The sequence below is a fragment of the Tympanuchus pallidicinctus genome, unplaced genomic scaffold, assembly GCF_026119805.1.
Source record: "Tympanuchus pallidicinctus isolate F22 unplaced genomic scaffold, pur_lepc_1.0 scaffold14, whole genome shotgun sequence".
Classification (NCBI taxonomy): Eukaryota; Metazoa; Chordata; class Aves; order Galliformes; family Phasianidae; genus Tympanuchus; species Tympanuchus pallidicinctus.
The window spans coordinates 14,690,560-14,716,330 of record NW_026294659.1 but is presented as its reverse complement, the minus strand read 5'-3'; the positions used below and the strand labels follow the sequence as shown (position 1 = coordinate 14,716,330).

At 37.7% G+C, this 25,771-nt stretch overlaps 1 protein-coding gene across 13 annotated transcripts in view; it reads left to right on the top strand.

Moving 5' to 3' along the window:
- The window catches only part of TTC3 (tetratricopeptide repeat domain 3), a 60,854-nt gene that overhangs the window by 17,230 nt on the left and 17,853 nt on the right, over positions 1-25,771 (top strand). For 12 of the 13 annotated variants that reach the window (XM_052673794.1, XM_052673793.1, XM_052673791.1 and 9 more), the window contains 15 exons: positions 4,874-4,934; positions 8,424-8,490; positions 10,469-10,606; positions 11,632-11,712; positions 12,345-12,457; positions 14,045-14,171; positions 15,410-15,532; positions 15,663-15,764; positions 16,425-16,517; positions 17,510-17,574; positions 18,920-19,056; positions 21,963-22,271; positions 23,089-23,352; positions 23,772-23,818; positions 25,411-25,467. In XM_052673794.1, the coding sequence (XP_052529754.1) occupies positions 4,874-4,934; positions 8,424-8,490; positions 10,469-10,606; positions 11,632-11,712; positions 12,345-12,457; positions 14,045-14,171; positions 15,410-15,532; positions 15,663-15,764; positions 16,425-16,517; positions 17,510-17,574; positions 18,920-19,056; positions 21,963-22,271; positions 23,089-23,352; positions 23,772-23,818; positions 25,411-25,467 (1,784 nt within the window). Of the gene's footprint in view, positions 1-1,459; positions 2,579-4,873; positions 4,935-8,423; positions 8,491-10,468; positions 10,607-11,631; positions 11,713-12,344; positions 12,458-14,044; positions 14,172-15,409; positions 15,533-15,662; positions 15,765-16,424; positions 16,518-17,509; positions 17,575-18,919; positions 19,057-21,962; positions 22,272-23,088; positions 23,353-23,771; positions 23,819-25,410; positions 25,468-25,771 lie in introns of those variants that run through there. The other variant, XM_052673800.1, reaches the window with a different exon arrangement.

Genomic DNA, 25,771 nt, shown 5'->3' with positions numbered 1-25,771 from the left:
GGTGAGTGTGTTCGTTTTAAGCAGGAGCAGCTCTCATCTTCAAAGTGAATTCTCCTGAGCTTTGTCTGCTTTTATCATCTGGTAAACCTATTTGAATTGAAAATGCCTAAGAGACTTGTCTGACATCCAGAAATTATTGTTAGTTATAAGGTTTATGTAGAATATTTTTTCTGTCTTACTGGACCCAGGTGTGTATCTGTGTTGTATTCCCTCCATTGACCTCTGTTGCAGTGGGTCCTTCTATAGTTCTGACCAAGGAGAAGTCTGCAGGTTGATGAAGTGCTCAGTTGTGCTCTTCTGTAGACCTCACATGCTTGAGTACTTAGCTGAACAGATGCCAAAGTATGAAGCATCTCAAAAATTGATCTTAGGAAACCAATAAAGATATATTACAAAATGTTATTTAAAAACCAGTAGTAGGAAAAAATAATCCTGATTTATAGACTTTGGATGTATGCAAATATCTTCAAGTACAAATTAATTTATAATGAAATAGAAAACGTAGAAAGATTTCGAAGAAAAAGTCAAGACTAATTTGTTGAAAGGTTGTTAACTGGTAGTGTCAGGAAAGTGGATTTATTAGCTGGTGTGCAATGAGCCTATGCACACATGCTCAGGGGAGATGCTGCTTTTTTATTGGGGATTGGGCACTGCTGGAAGTTTTCACAAATCAAGCACTGCATTTATGAATTGAATTCCCAAATACATATCCAATACAGAAGAAAAACCTATTACCTTCATAAGGTTAAACAATCCGTACTCTGTCATCTGTTGGCTACTTTCCTGGCTGTCTGTGCTTCTGTGGGGTTATTTTGTGGGTATTCAGCAACCCTGATGGTTGTTTGCGGAATGTTCCTATTTTTTTTTTTTTATTCTGATCTGGTCATTTAGGAACAAGCTGAAAAGTTTTCCAATTCCCAATTCTCCAAGCGGAGCGAATTGTCCTTGATTAATCAGATAACATTGCTGGCTAAGACATTTTGCTGTAGTTGAATCAGAAGATGCTCTGTTTGTGTTGTTTAAGCACAGACAGTACCCCCTGTTTTTCTAGAGAAGATTATGTTCATTACCTGTATTTTCCCATTTGAAAGTTTCTAAATATCTAACATAATGTGGGTGGGATTATTAAAGGAGAGAATAGCCTACATTCCCAAGATCCTAAAGCACACAGATTTTATACATTGTAACAGGTGAATATTCATACAGTTTCCATGAGGTGCCCACCTGTTCCTAGAATTGCTGTACGTATTAAAATCTAATTAAAATCTAAGGTGACAGGATGAGGAGAAATGGCCTCAAGTTGTGCCAGGGGAAGTTTAGGTTGGATAAACTTCTTTACAGAAAGAGTTGTAAAGCACTGGAATAGGCTCCCCAAGGAGGTGATAGAGTCTCCATCCCTGGATGTGTTTAGAAACCATTTGGATGCGGTGCTCAGGGACATGATTTAGTGGATGGCTGTTAGAGTTAGGGTAGGATGGGTAGGTCATGGTTGGACTCAGTGATCTTCAAGGTCTTTTCCAATCTGAGCAATTCTATGATTAATGCTTCAAACGTGCTGTGTTAGTATGGATTTTTGGTGAGGGGGTCTTTGGTGGTCCTGAGGTTGCATAGGGAGGAGTTATCCAGGCAAAAGATTGTGTGCTAGGCCAGATCCCATAGATGGTCAGGAACTTATTTACAAAAAAACACGTCTGCTAACTAGGTTTCTGATTAGCAGTTCAACCTTGTTAGGGTGCCTGTACTATCAACTTTCAGTTGATAATACAGCGTACCTCCTCGAGGCTTGTGGAATGTTGAGAATCTGCTGTTAGGCTCCAGATGTCCCATTTATCTAGGGAGGAAAAAAACAATGTCAGTTTGCTGAGGAGCTTGAATTAATTGCTGAAGGCCCTGAATTTATTTCCAGGTATCAGTGTTAACAAGAAAAATATGAGATGTACTGTGGCCACAAGGATTTTTGAACAAGTCTGAAGCAACTGACAAGTAAAATGCCTGGGTTCATTTCTTTGTGAACGAGAAGAATAACTCATTTTAGAGAGGTTAAGGAAGAAAGAGGGATAATGAAAGAGTGGATGCAGGGAGAGAACTGCAAATTCTTCCAAGCTGAAGAGATTGTAGGATTATGAAATGTGTTGAAGTCGTTGGGGGGGGGGGAAAAACCCCCCCGTGAATGATTCCCTACTTATTCTTTCTATTCTTGCTTCCTCCTCCCCCCTGATACTCATTATATCAGTACTGATGTAGAAGGAAATATTTGTTTTGGCTTTGATGTGAAAGGAGGAGTTATGCATTGAATGACTAGCTGATACATGTTTAGTGTGGGTGGGGAAGAACAACTTTCTTTTTCGTATTCTTTGTTTGCAGAAAGGCTTGTGACTTGCAGGAGGTTTCATGTAAAGGAACTTTATGCCACTGTATCTCATTTTAACAGTACTGTCCTTTTTCGTTACGGTTTTTGTTTGCATGTACTATTTTTTTGAGCATGTGTATAGTTCTGCTAAATATATTTGTTTGTCCCTAATGAGAATCTCTATGAAAAGCAGCGCTACCTGTAGTGATACTTTAAAATGTTGGTGGGGTAAGTGAATTATGTTTGCTATTGAATTAAAAGTACTTTTTGAAATCTAAAAGTAGTGTCTTCAGAAATGAAAGTAGTGAGTAAATCAAGCTCAATTGTAATAAAAATAGTTCGGGGATGATCTTAACTTGGTTGCGATCACTCTTGTAAGAGTGATCATTCGTGCAGGAAATTTTTCCCTAAAATCATTTTTATTTATTGGTTTTTAATGTTAAGTTCGTTTAGTATGAAGTAATTAGGTGGATTAATTATTTTGTGCAAGGAAAGGTTTTTATTGCTTTATCTTCATTAAGATTTTGTTTTGGATGATATCAGTTCCGTAATGGATAGAAACTTATTTAATGAAGAGAAGGGAATAGAGTACTTATCTCCAAATGGTTAACTGATTATATGCTTGAAATGTCTGACTCTGAAAATATTGTTTTCCATCATTTGATGGTCTTCAAATTTGATGTCTTTAGAATTTATAATGTCTGTTAGTGTTACTTTGGAGTTTTGAATGTGTGTGAACAGTTGCAGCAGACACCTGTTCATACTCCTGTGTCACTTTGAATAAATGGCTTGTTAAATAGTTCTGAACATACTCAGTCTTCGTGACATCTGAATTTTGTTTGGATTAATTCAGATTTTCTGTAATGAAGTAGTTTTCAGTGAAAAATCAACCCTATAAGCATGTTGAACATTCTGCTGTCCTGAGTGAGATCAGTCAAATGCATAGATCTCTGTTTTTCTATGATCAATGTATTTTAATATTTTAAAATACATATATGCTATATAAATTTAAAATGCAAGTGCATAGAAGACTTTTCTGAGTAACACAAACATTTTAAAGACTAGGTGATTATTGAAGCTTCATATATGAAATTAACTCCTCTTTCATCTTGAACTTTGTGGTAATTGAACAATTGCTCGATTTATTTGGTAGCTGTACTTTATTTTTGGGTTCAAGTGCTCTAATAGCTTAAATCCAGGTGCTGGGAATGTGTGTTGACTGTGTGAAGCACTCCAGTGCTAGGAAACCATAGTCATCAGGAGATGACTAGAAGAGCATAGCTGGAACAGTTTTCTCTTCCAACATACAGGTGGGATAGAGAAAGGGTTTCCTGTACGTCTTATAAAATGAATTAGGTTTAACTCGCAAAAAAACCTGCCCTCTTCATCTTAATGTAAATAATTTGGAACTCATGTAATGTGTGATGCTCTGCGGTTCTGTAGCTGAATTTGTCAGTTGCTTGTTGGTTACCAGTGCAGAAATCCTATTTTTTGCCTTGCTTGTGAATTGCTTGTTTATCAGAAGGGAGCTCTTCGCATAACTGGATTTTTTCACTGTTGCTGTTGAGTTGTTAAAGCCTTGTAAAGTTCTAACTGGAAAGTGTTGAAAATTAAACACTTCATGGCTTTGTTACAAGCATGCATATGCACATTCAAGTGTCTTACATTATTTTGTAATTCCATAGAAAACAGTTGAGTTACTTCCTGGTTTTGACCAATTGCATTTAAGCGTTAAAACATTTTTTTGTTTTGTTTTGTTCCTTGTTCCTAGCGACTTGTTTACTTTGTAGAGCAGGGTAACTAATTAACTACAGATAATGGAAATTCTACAGTAAGTGAGAGTTTTGCATAGTCCTTGATGCAGTTTCAGAGTTGGAAACTAACCAGTACCATGATAGCTTCATTCTTCTTGTTGTAGCCCAGCGGTTTCGCGTAGTCAAACATTTGTAAGTTACAATCAGGGATGTTTATCTCAATGTGACTCATATGTTAGGAATTCTGATGTTAATGTGGCTTGTACTGGGCTTCTCTAGAAATGTTTTACTGAAGTAGAAGGCTTTCTGTGAAATGTATGTACTTAAGCTTGGATGAAGACACTTTGCAGCCAAAGTGATCCATTATTACCTCTTATAAGTTGTAGTTATCATCTAGTAGTTCAAAATATCGCTGTTGGCTTTGTGTAACATACATGATTTCTTTGGCTTGCAGTCTGCATCAGTAGCTGTTACAGTATTGGAATCAGATCATACATTAGACAATCTCAAGATTATTCTGTTCATTTGAAATATCCATTTCCTTCTGTAGGGTTAGTAAAATTCTATACTTACTGTGTAATAAAAATAATATGAAACTTATGTTGTAACACTCTGGCTTTTTAAAGAAATTCTCAATTCTACTAGCTCTGAATATTGTAATATTTTAGATCTGTTATTTATAAAGCAAAATACGAGTTTTAGATTTATCTTTTATTTTTTTTTATATGATGATCATTGTGTTTGAAATACTTCTTTTTTCCCATTGCAGGACAAAGTCACCAATACAAAGCAAGGTCGAAGAACAAACCTGGTGAACCTGAGAAGAAACAGTAAGAATTTTTAAAGTTATTATTATAGAACTAAAATTATTTATTTTTTATCATTGAGTCACGAAGCAATCAAAGGGCTACAGAAGCTTTAACTTGCTGCTTGTTCTTTGCTTTTTTCTTTTTCTTGGATAAGAACAAATTTTACCTCTTATGTCTAGTGTAGAAATAAATTATAGTGAATATGTAGGTTGCTCCAAAAGAAATACCTCCTATTTGTTTCCATGGAAATTGCAACGGATACAAAGAACGTGATAACACTATTTGATAGAGAAAATTCTCAGCTACAGAACTCTGATTTTCAGCAAAGTCACTATCATTAGCTACTCATTCTCATCAGTGATGAGTGAGAGCCTGCATTCTGTGCTCGTAAAAATCTTCACCACTGAAAGTGACTCTGCTTCACAGCTGCTCTGACAGGGTTATTGCTAGGGAAAATGTTGCCTATCTTTATTGTCTGAAGCAGATGAAAGTCAGAAGGCTTTCCATGTTGTAGGTGTAGTAGGACAGTCCTACTGGCCACATGCTCCACTGTCTTCAAACAGGTATGGGGCCCTTAGCATTATTGTATTGCAAGAGAAAGATTATTTTCTTCTCTGGCCTGACTCTGGAAGTTGAAGTCTTCAGCCTAGTTGTTATTGCAGTGTAGTGGTCAGAGTTGATGGTTTGTGTGGATTCCAGGAAATCCAGAAAGATCACCTCTTTCCTATCCCAAAAGACATGACACATCACTTTACCTGTTGAGGGCTGCATCTTGAACTTTTTCTTCAGTGGGGAATTCACATGTCACCACTCAGTGGACTGTCGTTCTGGCTCCAGCTCATACTGGTGACACCACATCTCATCACCAGTAATGATATGATTCAGGAAATTGTTACCTTCAGCCTCATAGGTTCAGTAGATCCTGAAAAATGTGCATGCAGTTTTCTTCCCGTACCCATGTGAGCATTCACGGGTCTCACCTGGTGCAAACTGTGATATTCCCGTGTCACCACCATTGTTCCCAGTGCAGTGCAGTTGACTTTCACTTCCTTAGACAGTTCCCTGGTTGTAATCTGCCAATTTGCACAGATGAGCTGACTGAGATGCTTTTCATTTTGTGGTGTGGCAGCTATGTGTGGCCCATCCAGAATGTGGCTAGTCCTTCATGCTGCTGTTGCCACTGCTGAAATGCACCACGTGCTGCCCTACTGTGCTCACATCCACTGTTTGGTCTCCATCAACGTTCAGTGAGTGTCAGTGGGTGCTGTTTTTTTCCACTTCTAGAAATGCTATGTGGTGCCTGCATACTGAAACTCTGTGTCCAGTAGAATGTCAGACAAAGTGATTAAAGCTGGTAGTTCAAATTACCTTTCTAATAAAGAATTGGTATGAAAAAGAGACAACTGAATAAAGTATAGCTGAAAACTGGTAAAACAATTCTTAATTAAAACCTAATATACACTATTGTGTATTTATATTGTTTATATCCTCTTTAGAATATAATTCAGGTTAAGACAGCAGATTGAAGTTCCCAATATTCCAATTTCATGAAAAAATTGAATTCTTATTTGAAAACTAAATATTTTATGAATCTCAGTTGAACTTCAGAAAAGGAAGGCGTAAACTTAATCTCTGCTACTGTTTTTCTTTTTAAAAAGTTTCCCATAAGCAAAACATGTGACATAGCTTGCCAATACAATGTGTTTCCTTTGCAGCAGAAGATAATAGCAATCTTGTTCTTACTGTTACATTCAAACTTCTGTCACAGCATAACTCAGGCAATATCTTGTTTTCAAGGTCTCTTTGTACTATTTGTTCTGTGTGCCAAATCATCTTTGAAACCTTTTTCATTATTCCTGCACTTAGTCAAAATAAGAGATTTGACCATGAAGAGAGCATTGTAAGTCAGTTTGTTTGCTAGTAGAAAAGAAGTTGTACTTAAAGAAGTTCTTTAGTACTTTCACAAAACTTGCATCTTGGCATGAAGTACATTGCTGCCTAATCTTTAGAATGTGGATACCTTTCTTGAATGTTAATCAATATGTTTAATGGTTTGGAGCCAGTATTAAATCAATTGATGTGAACAGCACTATAGATTTTATGTGCAAAACACGTGCTTCCATACATTCTAAAATTTAAGAGTGTGAAAAATGTGGGATGAGACTAATTGTGCTCTAACTACGTTCTTGGTTATGAGCTTCTTGAGCTAATATTTTCATTTTGTGTTTGCATAGGGGATACAGCAAAAGAAATTGTTTACATTGACATAGAAAAGTTGAGCTTCCATTAAGTGTTGTTTGTCGAGGTGTGGATTTCTTACCTTGAAGAGGGGGCAAACCTTTAGGAAACCAAGGAGCTGAACTGGATTACCTGTAGTCCAAATTAAAGTGTCACCATGAAACCTATCATCTTATAATCTGCATTTTTATATTCTTTTGTGTTCTTTTGTTTGTATAATTCTTTTTTTTCCCCCTCTGTTACTCTTTCTGAATACCACACAGCTGGAGCAGTTGAAACCTTCACGTGGCAGAGGTCCTTTATTCCATTTAACTTGGTTGCCTCTGAGTTGTTTCTTCTTTCAGTTTAGTGGGGAAATAAGCCTTGAGCTTTAGAAGTCACTATGGGAACAAGTTCTCTTTAAAGTAATAGAACCATCTACAAAATTGCTTCTCTCACAGTAAAGCTTCAGACTTGGGAAAATACAGTATTTCCTAACAAGGGAGGTGTGTGGTCAGTTACAGTCAAATCTCCACTTTTGTAATTAGCAAGTTGCTTGGCTTCAAAAATAATTGAGGATCCTTTGACACTCTGAAGCATTTTTCCCAGGAGATGAGTGATGCCTTTGAATGTGGGACAGAGCTAAATGTATATTGGACAATATAGTAACATTGAGGACTGAGTTGCAATGTTAGCACTGGGGATTTGATTTAGAGTTTCAAGCAGTACTCTGCCTCTGAATTATGCTTTCTCTGTTGATCAGTTGTGTGTTGACTTTGTGCTGCAGCAGGAGAAAACAAATAGCTGGAAAGAACTCCTTTTTCTTCTGTGTTTTCCTTGCCTGCGCTCTGCCAAACTGCCATGTGTAATTGATATTAAGTAGATGTTGTAATTAAATAAAGGATCTTGTACTCAGAAAAAGGGGAAGAGGCCTAAAGTGTTCTTTAACCTTTGATGTTGGAAAGTCACCGGGATAGTGCCTTCGTGAAAACAGTTCAGTGAGGTAGAGAAGATCAAATAAAATGACTAAAATCATGGAGAAAGCCTCTACTTCCCTGAAGCCCTACTGAATCCCAGGCCATAAGGTTTGAATAGTGTTGTAATCCTTTGTAAAATTCCAGTACTTCTTATTGCTGTTGTGGCAGAGTGTGCTGTGATAACCTCTGTCATATAGGCTAGTGTGTGATGTTGGTGATAAAAGTACAGGCACTTCTGTTTCTTGAGAGTTTAGGTACATGTAAAGTACATCTACAAATCTACAAACTCATAATACCCTTGTCCTGTTGTTTGTAGGGATCACCTTGATTTGAAGATAGAGTCTAAAACCATCCAAGATAAACTCTTCTGTACTGTGCACCAGGTAACTTGGGGAATTACTTAGCATACGACCTTAACTGTAAATGATTTGTTTCCTTTTAGTAATGTCCAGAATCCTAGTTCACTCAAAAACCTAGCATTTCACATTTAGCCTGATTTTTATCAGGGAACAAGGATCATATGATAGCACTGATTTATGCTGTTTCATTGCTGGTAGCCCTTTTTACTTCTCCTTTCCCCTTTCCACCACTATCTAGCCTTAATTTGGTGAAAAGGCAGCTGTCTTAGTCATGGTCCATGCTGAAATACTCTGTGGAAAATATTGTCTAGTTAGGAAAAAGAAAACTTCTGTGTGTGTGACCCTGAAGAAAATGCAACAAGATTATTTTTATTTGGCATCAGGAGAAGTCTCTGTGGTTTCATAACTTCTCTCAGAACTACTTAATGCCTAAGTACTTACAACCTTCCTAGTTATGTTTCAAATGCATGTTTTTAATGCTGAGATCATTGGGGGTTTATGCATCCATCTATCTGATAACCACCAAATACTCTGTACTTACAGTGCATAGTTTATTTGGACAATTAGTTCATTTTTAGATCAAACTTTTTTCATCCAACTGAAAGAACTTAATCTGAAATCTGTTACAGAAAAATTTAGTTTAAATGGAATATGAATGGAGGTGTTCTCTGGTGTTCATGCTTGCACATGACAGCAGTGTTATTTTATTCAAATTTGGGGGTTGGAGATTCATGATCCTTGAGGATCCCTTCCAACCCTGGCCATGCTGTGATTCTGTGAAGAGGAGGCAAAAACTGTTGTGGAGATGTTTTTGTATATAGGTTGCTTCAAAAGTAATGCTTCATTTATTTCCATGAAAACTACAACAAAGAGCACAATAATGCTGCTTGATAGAGCAAATTCTCAGCTACAAAAATACTGTGTCAACACACTCACTGCCACTAACTATTTGTTTTTGCCACTGATGAACAGGAGCCTCCATGCTGTGCTTATAAAAAAAATCTGTCCCAGTGCAGGTGACCCACTGTTTCTCTTGCCACTGCTGGAACACCACCCAGTGCCTCACTGTGCTCACATCCACTTTTTGGTCTCCAGTGTTCAGCAAGCATCAATGAATGTCAGTGGGTGCCATTTTTTTTCTACATGCAGTTGTTCAGTAGCACCCCTTTGTTTTATACACATTTCCATGTCAGATACCATCTTGTCAGAGCACCCCTTTGCTGCCATCTATCACATGGCAACAAAATTTAATGGAATATTGATGGGAAAGTTCACCCTCTGCTGCTCTTACCACCAACATTCGTCTCTGATGTTGTGAGCCAACATAATAGAAGACACTGCTTTCAGAGCAGCCCTTGTGTTTGTCCTTTGTAGCTCGGTATCACGATGAAAACAAAACATGATCAAGTATAATGGATGATCCATAAAGTACATTCTGGACATCCATTAGTTTTAGCATGCCAAAATGTTAATTCAGTTCACAGGAATACAGGAATTACAAAGTTATTGTAATCGTTAACCAGATCACTTTTTCTTGTTTGGTTTTGCTTGTGCTAGAGAAGCTTCTTAAATGATCAGAAGTATTTGTACGTTAGCACGATAATCTGCTTTCCGAAGCTAGCATTATGTTTTGTGTTTAGGTAGATGAAGGGAACAGAAGTTTCTAATTCTTCTATTGTTTGTATTAATTTAAAGTCTTACTGCTGGCAGCTTCCCCAGACTTAAGTAGGGAGCTGTAATGAAATTTTGATAACCTAATGCAATATGAAGCCTTCAAGCATTAACTTGTAACCTAAATGGAGAAACAGCAAAGTGGGAAAAGTAATTCTCAGCTCTTTGGAAATACATTTGTGCACAAGGAATGTACAAGTGGGGGGAAAGCATATCTGCATTTTGCTATACAAAGTAATAAGATAATGCTTTACTTGAATTTGATGTTTCTAAAGAAGAAGAGAAAATATGCTGTTTTCATTTTGAGTAGCTGCTTTCTTAAATATTATAGGTGGATTCAGCTATGTTGCTTGAAGTGGTTAAATCCCTCATTCATGATGGTTATACAGCCTTGATGGACCAGAGGTGTCACAGTGCTGAACAGATGTTCTCACAATTGTTGAATATTATTGATCCTTCAGAATTAAAGGTAAATTGAAAGGAATTAATTTATATATTAAGGTAATTGAGCTTTATGCTTTCAATACTTTGTCCTGTGTGAATTTGTCATCTGTCATTCTTTCCCTCCACCAAAATAAATCATTATTATTGAATTGTTGCCCATCACAATGACTACGTGTTATACGTTGCAGTATGTGTGTCAAGGAGCTTAAAAGTGAGAGAAGTAGAGAACAGGGTAATTATGGGATCATATGATGTATCTTTGTAATGCTCAGTGTACATGTGCATTTCTAGATGAAATTTTGAAAGTATCTGTCAAAATGTTGAATGTGCAACGATTGCCCTGATAGCTTAACCTCTACTGATTGTGTTATAGAGTGAAAAGCATTTATGTTGTTCTTGTCAGGTAATTCCTCTATGCAAGTATTAGAATTTTTGAGTGCATGTGTCTAGCTGTTCTCCCTCTGAGCCATTTGTCATCCTGGATTTCTTAAAAGACAGCATCAAACAAGCAATAAAAAAAAAAGCCTGATATGTAGTGCTAGGTTTTATGTGACCATCTCTCTGCATGTGTACTTCAAGCTGGCTGTATCATAGTGCCAAGAGCAAGACTGTACTAACTGCATTACCAGGCAAATAATGCACCAATCCATCTGGAATTGTGACCTAGTTTATTAGGTAGAAAAGAAGTCTGAGATAAGGTGTTTGTGGGTTTTTTTCCTCTGTTTTTGTTTTTCAAATGAAAAGAAACAATTCTAAACATGACATCTAGCCAAGGTACGTTGTGCTACACGTAGTCAACATACTAGGCTGTAGTATTTCTAAAAGCAGACACTTCAGGATGTATCATTTTGAAATAATTAAGGCTGCCAAATGGCTGAGATAAAGGTGTAGTTAGCCTTCACTCTTTATGTCAAATGCAACATTAATGTGCTTGAAAGCTATGATAGTTTTCTACGCCTGCTGTAGATCTTCAATTCACAGTAGTCAGTAATGTACTCTTTACCAGCCAAGTGTTTTTGTGCTATTTCTATAATCTGACTCTATTTGCAGCAATTGAATCTTCGTATTATTAATTATGTTGTAATCATCTATGGACATGCCACTTCTCTTCTTGGAATAGGACAGCCTGAGGTATGACATTAAGCCACTATCTTGCTTTTTATTTGAAGTTCTAGTTCAGATGGTTGGTCATCCATTTTTGTCTTAGCTCTTAACAGGCATAAGATGAGTTGGGAAGGAAAGCTTTTATCATGGGTTGTAAAGTCATGTTTTGTAGGATTGGGTCTTCAATAGTTGTGGACAAATTAAACTACCAAATAAGAACATTTCTTTTTAAAGTTTCAAGTGAGATTCGTAAGTATTAGTTAAGTGGTCAGTTATTTTTCTTCATCTTTGTTGTAATGTAGTTATGTGGTATTCTTTATTTAAAAAAAAAAAAAAAAAAAAAAAAAGATGGAGACGATGCTTTTGGTTCCTGAAAACACCAAAACAGAAAGTAGTTCCCTTACCTACAGTACTGTTTACAAATATTCAGTGTCTTTCAGTGAGTTGAAAAACTAACTGGTCATTTGTAGCTCAATAAGCTCGTCACTTTTTAGATCCCTTGTTTTTAAAGTCCGTTATGCATGAACCTAAAGTTGCTTAATTTCTTTTTTTGCCCTTAGGACAAAACAAACAATAGTGCATACTGCAGGAAAAATAAGAGGAAAAAACAGAAAGTTGCTGTCTAAATATCTCATGTTTGTCTTAAATTTATTTCCAAGGCATTGATGAAGGCTGAAGACCAGTTTAAAAGAATAATTGTACATTACCAGGAAGAAAGATTTGATTGTCTGGCATACTATGGAATTGGAAAAGTATACCTCAGACAAAACCGGTCAGTGTAAAATAAAACTTCAGTATTGGATACAAAAGCTCTTTTCATTTGAGAAGTGCATGTGTGAGTTGTTTATTTTTGTTTCGGGTTTTTTGTAATTAGTCTTTGTTAATCAACAAATTCAGACATCAAGGTGATTTGTTACAACTTCAGTTTTGTTGATGTTACCATGTAATAGAAAATAAAATGTAATAGAAGCAGTTGAATCCAGCAGTCTCCATGCTGTGGGGATGAGACTGACCAGCACGCCTCCACAGTGGAGATGAGCGCCTAGGCAGAGAAAATGATGAGCTTGGGATGCAGGCATTGGAGAGAAAGCTGAACTTATTGCGTGATCAGGGAGGATGAAGAGTAACCTTGGTTTTAGCCAAGACAGCTGTACCAGTGAGTCATTAAGTTCCCTGAGATAAATAGCAAAGAGATTCCTGAGCTAGGTAGAGGGAAGAGCGTATACATGGCTCAACCTGATCCAGCATGTGAAAACTGGACAATTAACCAGCTTTGAAGAGAGCAGCAGGCTTGAACTGGCATCAGCCTACATATTCCTTCCTGGAAACTGGAAATGCCTGGCATTGTGACAGTGAGCACAGAGAGTCTAGTAATGGGAACCATGATTGCACTATGATTCAAATGCATATTGCGGTTACTGTGTTACACTTGTGTCATGATTTCAGTATATTGCTCCACTAAATCAAGATCTCATGAATTGCCTATGGCAGATTGACGTTGGATGCCACTGCACACACTTCCTGCCAGACAAAGCCCCAGTCATTGCTATGTAAACACAATACAATACCAAATTTATCAAATAAGTAAGTTTAATGTCAAACATTCAACCCTCTTGTGGAATATCTGCATGAACCTGGTCAGGACGTGCTGGACTCTGTGAGAGGATTCTTCCTTCCTGCTGCTGCAGTGTATCCAAGTTCTCTGCAAGGCACAGGAGGTGACTCTGACAAGTCCTGTGGATGTGACTTATCCTTCCCGTTGCAGTTTTGGCTGGCAGGGAGGCTGCATTTGTTTTGAAGAGGTGCACACGTTATCACAACTGCCCAAGAGGCTACCACAGTCAGAGTACCAACCATGTAACACTGTCTGAAGGCAGGTAAAACTGTAATACGGAGAGCAGTGTCCTCTGCTTCCTCTCTGGCAGATAGAGATCAAAGGTCACTAGTGAAAATTTGTACGACCTCACTCTCCAGATTGTTGAGCACATCCATCTTCATGGGTCTCTTGAACATTAGTGCAGGCTCTCAGTCAGCCTGATAGCCATGGATGGGCTCTGGGACTCTCTATTCAGCCACGGCCTCAGGCCATGACTCTTTTATGCAGAATAGCCTTTTTTCCCAGGTAACTTAATGCTCTTACATTCTATGTGTGCTCATCGTTATTGCTGCTTCTTTCTTCAATCATAGAATGAATTATGAAAGAATTATGAGCCATGTAAGAGGCACTGATGTATGATCACAGAGTCACAGAATTGTAGGGGTTGGGAGGGACCTCTAGAGATCATTGAGACCAACCCCCCTGCCAAAGCAGGTTCCCTAAACCAGGTAATCTGAACATTTTACCTGTTTTAAATTTCAGATTTTCAGATGCGCTCAATCAGTTTATGAAATCACAAACCATGATTAATCGTAAGATTGTACCTGGAGTATTAACTTGGCCCACGACATCTCAGGTGATTGAAGAAACACGAACAGAGAATTTACAGGTATGTTTAAAAACAAAAATAACAGTGCTGTTCTCTCAACTGGTCTTTCCAGAAAAAAAGCAAAAGGGATGTATTACACAGAGCTTTGTAGTGTGACTTCTAGAGTGTCATCTTTACTTTGTTCCTCACCTCACATTGTCAAGTCCAAAGACAGCGGTGAACAGAAGCAGGGAGAGATTCAACATGGAGAAGCCAGTGCAGCACTTCTTTTCTTGAGCACTTGTCAACTCAAAGGCTGGTGTTCGTAGAGAAGAGCTCTGTTTATGGTGGCTCTTAGAAAGCATGCTATTTAAATCATAAACTCTGTTTAAGAGTCTGTGCTTGGGTATTTTTATGTAATAATGTAGTTCTGATCTGCTTCAAGTTATTCACGGGTTGCATATTATTAAACTTTGTTTTGGGTAGATATAAAGGCTGTATGAGAGTAAAGCTAGAGAGAAAAATTAGAAGTTAGAATTAGCAAAACTGTGTGATATGTATTCCAAAAATGAGGCTTTCTGTAGTTCTTGGTAGTGGGGGCTGTATGGTAAAATTCCTTGTTTGAGTAAAAAACTCTGTGGTTATAGGATTAAAAACTGCTGTGTTGCATTGAAAAGCTTTAAAATTCCTTCTATGATTATTGCTGATGATGATTATTATAGAGACTTTTGGAGAGTGTCATACAAATATCTGGAGGCTGTGATTGGGCATTTATGTATTTCTAATAGTGTTTTATTAATTTCAGGCCAGTTCCAAAGCCATGGAACTCGTACATACTTTGCACAAAGCCACTGTAATGTACCTCACACACTGCTGAGGGAGACCTCATTAGCTCCATTGCAGAGCCAGGTCTGAGCTGTTCCTGGGAATGTACTTAATGTTATAACCCAGATCCCAGAGGTGGTATGAAATGGCAGGAGCAAGCAGTCAATTTTCATCATGTTATGTTGGGGTTGTCTGGGTTATCATTTTTGCTAATTGAATATATAAGTATTCACATGCTATTGGAATTGTTAAGCTTGTATAAATCTGCATGCAGGGAAGTATACTCAGTTGATAGCAGTTCAAATGAACTTTAGTATTTTGGTGTACAAGGACAATCTTGCATGGCTTTCACTATGAGAGAGTTGTTCTTTTGCTATTAGTTGCCTGCTGTTCAAAAAGAGGTGTCTGTTTCACTGCAAAGTTCCTTAGAAGAAAACAATTGATCTTCTGTTGGTTTCTGTGCAATTTCTCTTCTATCACTTTGTGTTTTTCAGTTGTTCTTAAAGAATTGCATTGAGGAATGCAAGTTCCCTCCAGAACCAGATGCAGTTTGTCGCTATCAGCATTGCCGTGGCAACTCCAAAATCCAAATATTTTTTACAGATCCAGACTTTAAGGTACATCTTAGTTCAAGTCCTTTTCCATGTTAGAGAGCTATGAACACAACATTTTATCGTGTCTTCAGTTAAGTTGTGCACTGTTCTGTGTTTTTGAAGATGCTAAACTTGTACTATTTTCCACTGCTAGGGTTTTATACGTATTACTTGCTGTCAGCGGTGTAGAGTGGAGTTTCATACCAGCTGTTGGAAGAAGTTGAAAACTGCAAACTACAGTGATAAGAATGACAAGGTAAGAGCTGTGTTAGACTAGAAGCATTTTATTTCTTCTTTGTCCAGTCAGTATTACAACATTCTTTTTGTTTGTGATAAGTGAGGTGCTACAGCTCCATATTCTACTCATATGACAGGAAGAGAGGAAAGAGGATTCTCTTGCTAAATGGCCTAATATGCAAAGCTTGGCAAAGCTTGCTTTCATTTACAGAAGAGAGGCCTGGATGTGGTTAGCCTGTTTTTCTGACGTTATTTATGTCCTTCCATGAGAAAATTTATTCCTTCTAAGGTCTTGTTGTTGAAGAAGCAATTTGACATCTATTATATCTGAAGTAACTTTACGGAAGATTATATTGGCAATCAATCTGAAATAAAAGGAAATTCTGGGAGGGTATGAGTACATAAGGTAATGGCCTTAAAGTTGGCTCCTGAAACTGAAGCTGGAGGTGGGCCTTTGCTTTGTGAATAGCAGGTATTTGCCACAGGCCTAGAGCCCTTTTGGTTGGAATTTCTTTGAGACAGCTGAGAGAGAGTGATTTGCTTTTTTCATCCAGTAGGAGTCTAAGCCTATGCTAGTTTTAATTACCTCACTCACCTCAAATAAAGAAGCTCTAGTCTGTATGAGAATATAGAATTTGCATGAATTTGCATGTTTTTGTTTTATCTTTTTCTCCTGCAGGATTTTCTTCAAGAATTATGTTTCACTCCTGACTGTACAGGCCTTATTTCAAAAATAGTTATTTTCAGTTCTTCTGGTTTGGTGAAATGTGAAGTAAGTAAAAGTTTATATAAAATATGAAAACCTTTAAAATATTAAACCTTTAAAATATTTACTCTGGTAAAGGAGATAAAGTGAAGATGATAATGTAACTCATAATTAATATGCAAACTCATCAGTAAGTATTATCTTCACTACAGACTCTGAGCATTGCTGGGAGCTTAAACTGCCTGTTCTCTTCTTAACGTGCTGCAGTGGGCATTACCTTATTGTTTTGGTTGCAGCTGTCATTGAGGAGCTGTGTTTTATATTTATCTGGAAAGCATGGGAGGAACTCCATTAGTTTAGCTTAGTGCTAGTATTACTAAATGAAATACTATTGGGATGATGTGCTTATCTCCTGCAGTGTCCTGGGAGATGGGTTGGTTTTTCCTTGACCAGCATTGGTGTATGAGAAGCAAGAAGAGAGGTTCTAATTTCGTATTTTCTTCTTGTCTGCTAGTACAGATAAACAGCATCCAGTCTTTTTTGTGCTACCTTTCCACCTGCCTTTTTTGCATGTAAAAACCTATTGGGTATTAGGACCAGAGGGAATGGTTTCAAGCTACGGCAGGGGAGATTCAGGCTGGACATGAGGAAGTATTGCTTTTCAGAAAGGGTGGTCAGGCACTGGAATGGATGCCCAGGGAGGTGGTGGAGTCACCGACCCTGGGGGTGTTCAAGGAAAGGCTGGATGTTGTGTTGAGGGACATGGTTTAGTAGGAGCTATTGGGAATAGGTGAACGGTTGGACTGGGTGATCTTTTAGGTCTTTTCCAACCTTGGTGATTCTATGATTCTATTGGTGTGTGCTGAGTTGTAATGTTTGATGAAGATATTTTCATGTAGACCTTCATGAAGCATAAGTAGCTTTCAAGTGTGCATAGTCATTGTGGTAGTATTATTTTTTTTATTGCTTTCAAAGCATCAAATTTTGTTGGGTTTCAGGAAAAATCAGTGCTGCATTGTAACCCAAATTTAATTAATATGATGTCACTTTTTTTGTAGTTTGAACAAAAGATCACTAAACCCAAGGAGCCACCAAGAGCCATCGTTAAACAGAAATGTTCAAGGTAAGCTCTCTAACATTTAAGAGTAGGTTGAATCAATTTGAGGAGAAGTTTTCTCTAGGACTGAGCTTCATGGCTTTTAAAGAATTGCTAGAACACCACAAATACTTGGGAAAGCTGTTCTTGTCCTTTGCCTCTGAAAACATGTATTTGAATGAACTGATTTTGTTTTAAGAGAAAATTAAATCATCTAAAAGGGTGAGTAAAAGTACCGAACAATCCAATCATAAAATTATTTAAATTAACTTATAAACCTGTAGCTCTCTGCTTTCGTTTCACAGTGAGATCACAGGAGAGAATTGATTGGTATGGCTGAAGAAATTATTGGTAACTCTCCAGTGGTCTTAGATTTTAAAAAGAATGTTTTTATTTTGGTCACAGGAGACTCTTTTCAAGCATAAAGATATGAGTTAATACAAAACTGATTTGCCACAGGTCTGTACTGAGGGATACGTTGCCTGTTGCACCACTGACTTCCCAGCTATTTCAGCCAATAGCTTTTGAGCATAAATGGCTGTAATCATCTTCAAGTCTGTCTCGCTCAAACCTCATCTCATTGTGAAATCTGTGGGTGGTGAAATAACACGTTGTTTGGGAAGAGTGTGATTTGTAGGCTCTCTGTGTTTGTCCTTCATTTGTAAGATGCTCAACAGTTGGAATGCTGAAAGAGTGGGTGTTTGTTACTCCTCATAGTGGACTGCCTGTTCTGATTAAAAAGTGTTTCAAGTTGAGTGCAGCTGGATTAGAATACCACCTTCATTTTCAGTCTGAGGTTGCAGGTGTTCTATTCTTTTGTTGCTAAAGGGAAGAACTCAGCAAGAATTTAACTGTGTGGGAGATAGATCTGTCTGGCAAACTTTATCTGGTTGCTTAGAAAGTCTAAATGAAAACTGCATGTAATAAAGCTACTTAATAAGGTTGATGCATATGCCTTTAAAGTAACTGTCTTTATGCTTTTTGTTCAAGTAGAATTATAATTAACAAGCCCAAGGCATAAAGCTGACAAGGAAATCCAAAAGTTCATGTTTGGTGCAAAATATTGAGTAAAAATTAAGGAAAAAAAAAAAAGTTTATTTCAGGTACTTAATCCTAATTCAGATGTTATTAACAAGAGTAAAAATTTCTTCAGGAATTTTGAGGATTGCATATCTGACTCATGAATGTTTGTGATCTCTTACTAACTTAAACAAAAGGTAGTTTGACTATATTTATACTCTTCCGAATCATATTTTGCAGTAGAATGGAAGTGTATAACTGTTGTAAGACATGGAAAAAATTTACTCACCAAAGCAGTTAGGCACCTTTATCTCAAGTAACACCAGATTCACTGTTTAATTGTTTTTATCAGTTTCAGGAAGTTAAAAAGGAAAGAAGAAAAAAAACTACGAAGAAAACGTGCACGGGAAGATGCACTGAATTCTTCTAAACAGAAAATAGAAGAAAATCAGATACGAAATGAACAGCCTCAGTACCGTAATCGCAGTGGTATGTGGAAGTACAGATTGCTGTGTTAAGATAGCAGAAGGTACTATAGGTAATGTTCTGGGTGTCCTAAATCAAATGATAGCAGAAGAACAGATTGCTAATATTGAGCATACTTCTCCCACCACCACCCTTGAAGACCTGCATAATCTTCCCTTAGGGACTTGAATTTCCACTTAAGATTACTTTTATTTCAGTTTTGGTTTTAATTTCCAAATAACTGGAAGTTGTTGTTGTATGGTCATTTTAGGTCCTCTTAAAGAATTTTTATTCTTGTTTCTGCAGCAGTTAAGGCTGTAAGAACTTGTGGAATCTCATCAGGTTCTCAGAGGATACATGTTAGTCCCATACTCAACCAGACTCAGAGTTCTCCAGAGCCCTGCTGCCTGTTAAGTGGCATATCACAGAGGTGCTGCTGGCTCATATCCTGGCACTTTCTCCATATAAACATCTCACTTGCTGTCTTGTTAGTTTTTTTCATCTTTAACTGTTTTGCTTGAGAGTGGCCCTTCCATTAGCAGTGTAGAGTACTATTTTTGTTTCCTCTAGTTTTCTAAAATTATGTTCAAATCACTGGTGGGTTTTCTTTTGTTTTTTAAAGCTTAGATACCTACTTTCTTATGGTATATCTTTATTTTTAATCCTTGGATCTACTGCATAGCATTCAGTTGGGTGTTTATGGTTTGACCTCAGTGATCTTAAAACTTCTTAGAACACAGTACTTGTACTAAAGGTAGAACTCCCTGGTGACTGGAAAAAAGAATGAGATATCACACCTGTCTTTAACAAGGGTAGAAACTATAGCCCAGGGGAGCTATCGACCTTGTCAACCTCACCTCAGTTCTGGGGAAGACCAAGGAGCAGATCCTCCTGGAAGCTAAGCTGAGGCACCTGAGAGAGAGAGAGAAAGGTGACATGGGATAAGTAGCATGGCTTCACCAAGGGCAGATCCTGCATGACCAGACTTGTGGTTTTTTTATGATGGCATAACTGCAGCAGTGGACAAAGGAAAAACCAGTGATATCATTTATGTGGACTTTAGTAAGGCCTTTGACAAGGTCACCCATAATATCCTGCTCTCCAGATAGGAGAGATGTGGGTTCAACGGATGGACTGTGCAATGGACAAGGAGCTGTTTAGGAGACTGTACCCAGAGTGGTGGTCTGTGGCTCAATGCACAGATCAGTGCAAAGTGGCATCCCTCTGGAGTCAGTAATGGGACTGATGCTCTTTAACATCTTCATCAGATGTTATCACTGATAGTGGGATTGAGTGAATCCTCAGCTAGTTTGTGGATGACACCAAGCTGTGTGGTGCAGTGGATGTGCCTGAGGAACAGGATGCCATCTAGAGAGACCTAGGCAGACTCAAGCAGTGGGCCCAGGAGAATCTCATGAGGTTCAACAAATCTTAAGTGCAAGGTCTTGCCCATGGGTCATGGCAGCCCCCGCTTATCAGTAAAATGGAGGATGTAAGGATAGGGCACAGCCCTGATGAAAACTGCTTGGGAGTGTTGGTGAATGGCAAGCTGGACGTGAGCCAGCAATGTGCCCTCACTGCCCAGAAAGCCAACCACATCCTGAGCTGTATCCAAAGAAGCATGGCCAGCAGGGTGAGGGAGGTGATCCTGCTGATCCTGCCCTTCTGCTCTGCACTGGTGAGACCTCAGCTGGAGAACTGCGTCTGGATGGGGAGTTCTCAGCACAGGAGAGACATGGAGCTGTTGGAGTGCATTCAGAGGAGGGCTGCAAAAGTGATCCAGGGGATGGAACACCTCTCCTATGAGGACAGGCTGAGAGAGCTGGGTGTGTTCAGCTTGGAGAGGAGAAGGCTATGGGGAGAAATGAGTGTGGCTTTTCAGTATCTAAAGGAAGGCTGTAAGAAAGGAAGAGGCAGGCTTTTTAGCAGGGTCTGTTGTGATAGAAGAAGGAGAAATGTTTTCAAATGAAAAGAGGAGAGATTTAGATTGGATATAAGGAAGGTGATTTTTACAATATGAGTGCTGAGGCAGTGGAGGAGAGGCAGTGGATGCCCCATCCCTGGAGACACTCAAGGTCAGGCTGGATGGGGCTCTGAGCACCTGATGGAGCTGTGAGTGTCCCTGCTCATTGCAGGGGCAGTGAATCAGACAGACTTTAAGGGTCTCTTCCAGCTCAAAGAATTCAATGATTCTATGAAAGACAGTAAATTTGAATATGAAGAAATGTGCTTATTATGCTTGAAATTATATCCTTGTTAGAATGATCAGTTATTCTAAATGTAATATGTAGTGCCTTGGTTTTTAAAGGTTTTGTTTTTTTTTTTGTAAAAATCTTTTCAGGCCTGCATCTTTTAAAGCTGGGTACTATCAATTAAGCTCTCAAAGTGACATTCAGTAGATGTGTGGTCTTGAAGGATAATGAAGGTGTAGTTTGATACGAGCACATCATGTCTCCACTGTTGTTCTACAGAGAACAAGAGGCAGGCTCAGGGCAAAGGTTTACTATTGAATGTATGCTTGGATGCTCAGAAATGGGCTTTTGCTCTGGGAACTGGTGCTCAGGGGAGTTCTGTCCCTGTGCCAGGGCTGGCATGCTGCCTGCGCAGATAAATTTGTGCAGGCAATTGCTTGAACTTCCTGTTATTGGCAAGTGAAAAATATTTTTCTCTCTGCAATCTAGTTGAGGTGCTAAGGATTACTTTGTTCCATTTCCTGAGTTTAAAACCAGATGCTGTCGCATTTATAATGATAAAGTAAGCTTATATAAAAAGTTAAATATTTTGTTATTTTGAGTGTGGTAAAAAAGCTAATACTTAAAAGCCACTTAGTCCAAATTATCTGTACTTTAGAATTGATGTTTTCAACTGTTTTTAAAAACAAAACAAAACATGAAACCTTTTTGTTGTTTGTTTTTTTAATCCCATTGTAGATTATGCAGGTTATGCTGGTGATCAAGTCCTGCAGCGAATCATTCAAAATGCAGAGCAGATAAAAACAGCTGTTCGTGATGCCTCCAAACTGTTAAAGGAATTACTTTCCTGGTTTGTAATCAGTGAAGAGGCTTACGCATCATATTGCAAAACTAGCAGCAAGTCACATGTTGTGGTGGAACAGCTCATCAGTTACTTGGTTCAGGAAGAAAACAGAGTGAAAACAAGGGGTTTTATCCGTGTCCTGAGTGAGCTGGAGGAAGTGGATCCCAAATTACAGAGGTGGATGAAACACCTTAATGATTTGGGTAAGCTGTGTGTTGATGTAGTAGCACAAGAATTTACCTGGTCATTATTGTTCAATCTACAGATGGAAAAATGACCTCCCTGTTTCCCAGTTTGGCTTTCTTAACTCTGAAGAGTGAAGTAAAACTTTCTTCTTGTTCTGTTACTTGATCGTTAGCAGGATTTCTGGAGAAGTAGATATGGCTGCTGGTGAGAGCAGCAGCCTCTTATCTCTGCAGAGATGAACTTTTCAGAAGAAGTAAAGCATTTTAATGATGCGAGGCTTTGAGAGAAAGAAACAATATAGATAGATATTTTTTTCTTACATCCTAAAATTCCTGAATAGGCTTAAATGAGAATGTTTATATGTTTAATCTGGAAAGTGTATCATGGTGGTTTTTTTTGTTTTTTTTGGTCATTTGACTTTATCTGATTGCTTAACTTGGAAGGAATTTATTTTCATATTCTTTGGTATTGCCTTGCTGTGTAGTTTGCTGTTGAATTTATACTTAGATGAAGATAAAAGCTGCTGTTTACTTGCAGAATGGACTTAAGATGCCAAAAGCTTCAATAAGGATTCAGTATTCTAGGGTGTCCATGTCCTTCAAAGAATTTGTTCAGATGTATTACACTCATTGTTGACAGAGAGTATAATTAATATGAAGTTAATTTGTTGTGTTAGCTTTCATTTGCAAGATTAAAAAGGTTTTACACAATCCATTTCATCTACCATATATTTAATTTTAGGAACAAACTGTTCCTCTTTCAAGAATATCCCACTTAGAAACAAAACAAACTCTGAGGCTGAAATGAAACAATGGCTTTTTTCTGCTCTTCTAGGGTTTACAGCTACAGTGAACTTTATCCTTCAGCATGGACAGTTTTTAAAACAACTTGACTTTTCTATTTTATCTGCACTCTGGAATGAGAAGTATGGTAGTAAATTTGACTATGTGTCAAATAGTTCTGAAAGCAAAGAAATTCTTGACTATTTTTTAAAACCACCTCTAGAAAAAGTTCGTTGTTTTATATGGCTATTAGAAGACAACAGAGAAAATTTTCCATCTCTTCATCAAGCTTTAGATGAATTCTTTAATAAAACAGGTAAGTATGCAAAGGTCTCCATTCTTACAAGCATTGCATCTTGTCTGCTTTTTACACCTCAGTTGTTATACTCTGTAAAAGCTGAATTGTCTTTAATTTCTAACCTTGTATATATGAACTTGTGTGTTCAGTGCTTAAAATACTACATGGTCTGAAAGAACCAAGGCATTTTGTTGTAAGCTACATTCTGCTGTTTGTATCATGTGCCAGCACACGAGTCTATGGGTATAGGCAGTCCATACAGAATTAGTATTTAATTTTAAGCATAAAGATTCTGTAACAAATCTTTGAGATGTGATGCTTCAGTGGTGTTTGATGGAGTATAATAATTATTACTGTGATCACATAGCTCACAGTTGTGAATTACACTAAATAGTAATATTCCAGTTCATGAGTGTGATTTTATTATCCTTTTACAGACAACCCTACCATCATATTAAAGAAACAGGGAAATGAAGATATATTGGTAAGTTAACCTAAGTATGGGTTCTGATATAAGCTCAGAAACAAATGTGTTTGGTGTTGAGAAAAACGTGCAAAAATGAATGAGACTCTTGCTTTCTTCACTTTTTTGTTTGTTAACATCATCCTTGAGACCTGATTAGAGACTTAGGCTTTGAGGCTTTTTAAAACAGCTTCTGTCCTTTAGTAATGCACTGCATACTCTTTTTCTTCTGTGAGTAAGTATTTGTATGGGATTTTCTCTTTGATTAAACCAACAGGAGAGCTCTTAGAGTGTGTACATTTCAAGGATGGAGATGAGGGAGTTACAGTAATGTGCTACGCTGCCCCTTTTGGCTAGGGCAGATACGGTGTATGGGAGTGGTGTTCACAGCAGTTTGGTGTTAGGTTGAAAAGATCTCTCTAGAAGAACTGTAGAGGAATTGGGAGGAAAAAGGTGTGCCCAGTTTACAGGCAGAGAGTCGTACTGACTTGTCTGTCTACGTATTTACCATGACTGACGTGAGGCATCATTTTTCCTTGAGTGCTTAATTAGGACATGAAGATTTCAGGTGCTAGCTGTGCTGTGTATTTTAACATCCAAAGCAACACATGAGAGGGTAATGTAACCCAGCTTTGCTTTCAAATGTCAGTAAATTCTAAGGATGGAATTAGAAGATCATTCTGCTGATAAGCGTAGTAAATTTGAAGTGAGATATACTTAGCACTTGTAGTGAACAGCTTCTACTGATGCTTTTCAGATTAAACCCAGAACTCTTAAACTGTGTATTGTTCTGAATCACTTTTTGGTTGGTGTGTTAGTTGCATTCCTAACTGGCAGGAATATGTCACTTCAGTCAATTACGTATTTGAAGCACTTTCAATTAGAACTATTCTAGCCTGCAGATAAATTTATCTCTACAAAACCAAGATTTGCTTTTGATACAGAATAAACTTTGCGAGTTATTAATGAATATAAATGATAATGAGATGTGAAATCCCTTGCTCTTTCATTGGATGAATTAGAAATTCAAGAATTAAATAAAACCTGCTACTTTATATTCTACTTCATATTCCTATTTATGTCCTAAAATGATTTCTAATGCTGTAATTAAATTATGATTAGTAAAGTTATGTTTATATGTAATGAAGTCTGATTAAAAACTGAAGAGGCATTTTAGTTCTTCCTTATCCTAACAGGAATTTGAAGTGACAGAAACTTCTGGCAGCTCTGTTTGTTTTTGTCCCTTACAAAAATCTGTGTTGCCACAGGTTCACAGCTGCCTAAATATGCAATTTCAGATACAAGTAGTGAGTAAGCATCCCAACTACTAAGTACACTGTTCTGTCTATATTGTGTTCAGTCTTCAAGGAGCAAAATGATGAAAAGGAACAAAACAATAAGGTTTTGCAAAGCTGTGTTCCTTTTTGTGTTGTTCAGATGAGAACATAGGAGGGAGGGAGGGACATGGCATGCATGCTTAACATTGGAAGCCTTCCTGCTCAAACCGGAATCAGAATTTGAATACGAGACTTTTAAATTTATGGACTGATTTTGGAAATGCATCATCATTTTATTATTATTGCTTTACATAATTTTATTTATTTCTGTTTCAGACAAATGGTATCAAAGGTAAAAACAAAAGCAGAAAGAAGAACTATAAGGACTCACGGGTCAGTAACTTTATAGCTGCTTACTATAAATGGTTTTCTTTCAGAGTTACTGGAGATCAGTTCTATAGAGGTGGTTTCTGTAAATATCTCATGGAAGCTCCTTCTTGAGGTGTTTTTTTTTCCTCTAGTGGAAATATATTAAGACTCAGTTAATGCTGTCCTAGTTATTTTGTTACAGGTTGAATTGGGCAGTGTAAAAGATGATTCTACACTTAAAAAAGAAGTTATTTATGAAGATGTTGGGTTCTAACTGTGTGCTACTAACTTCAGTCTGTCCACTGTCCTCACACTTCGATCTTAACTT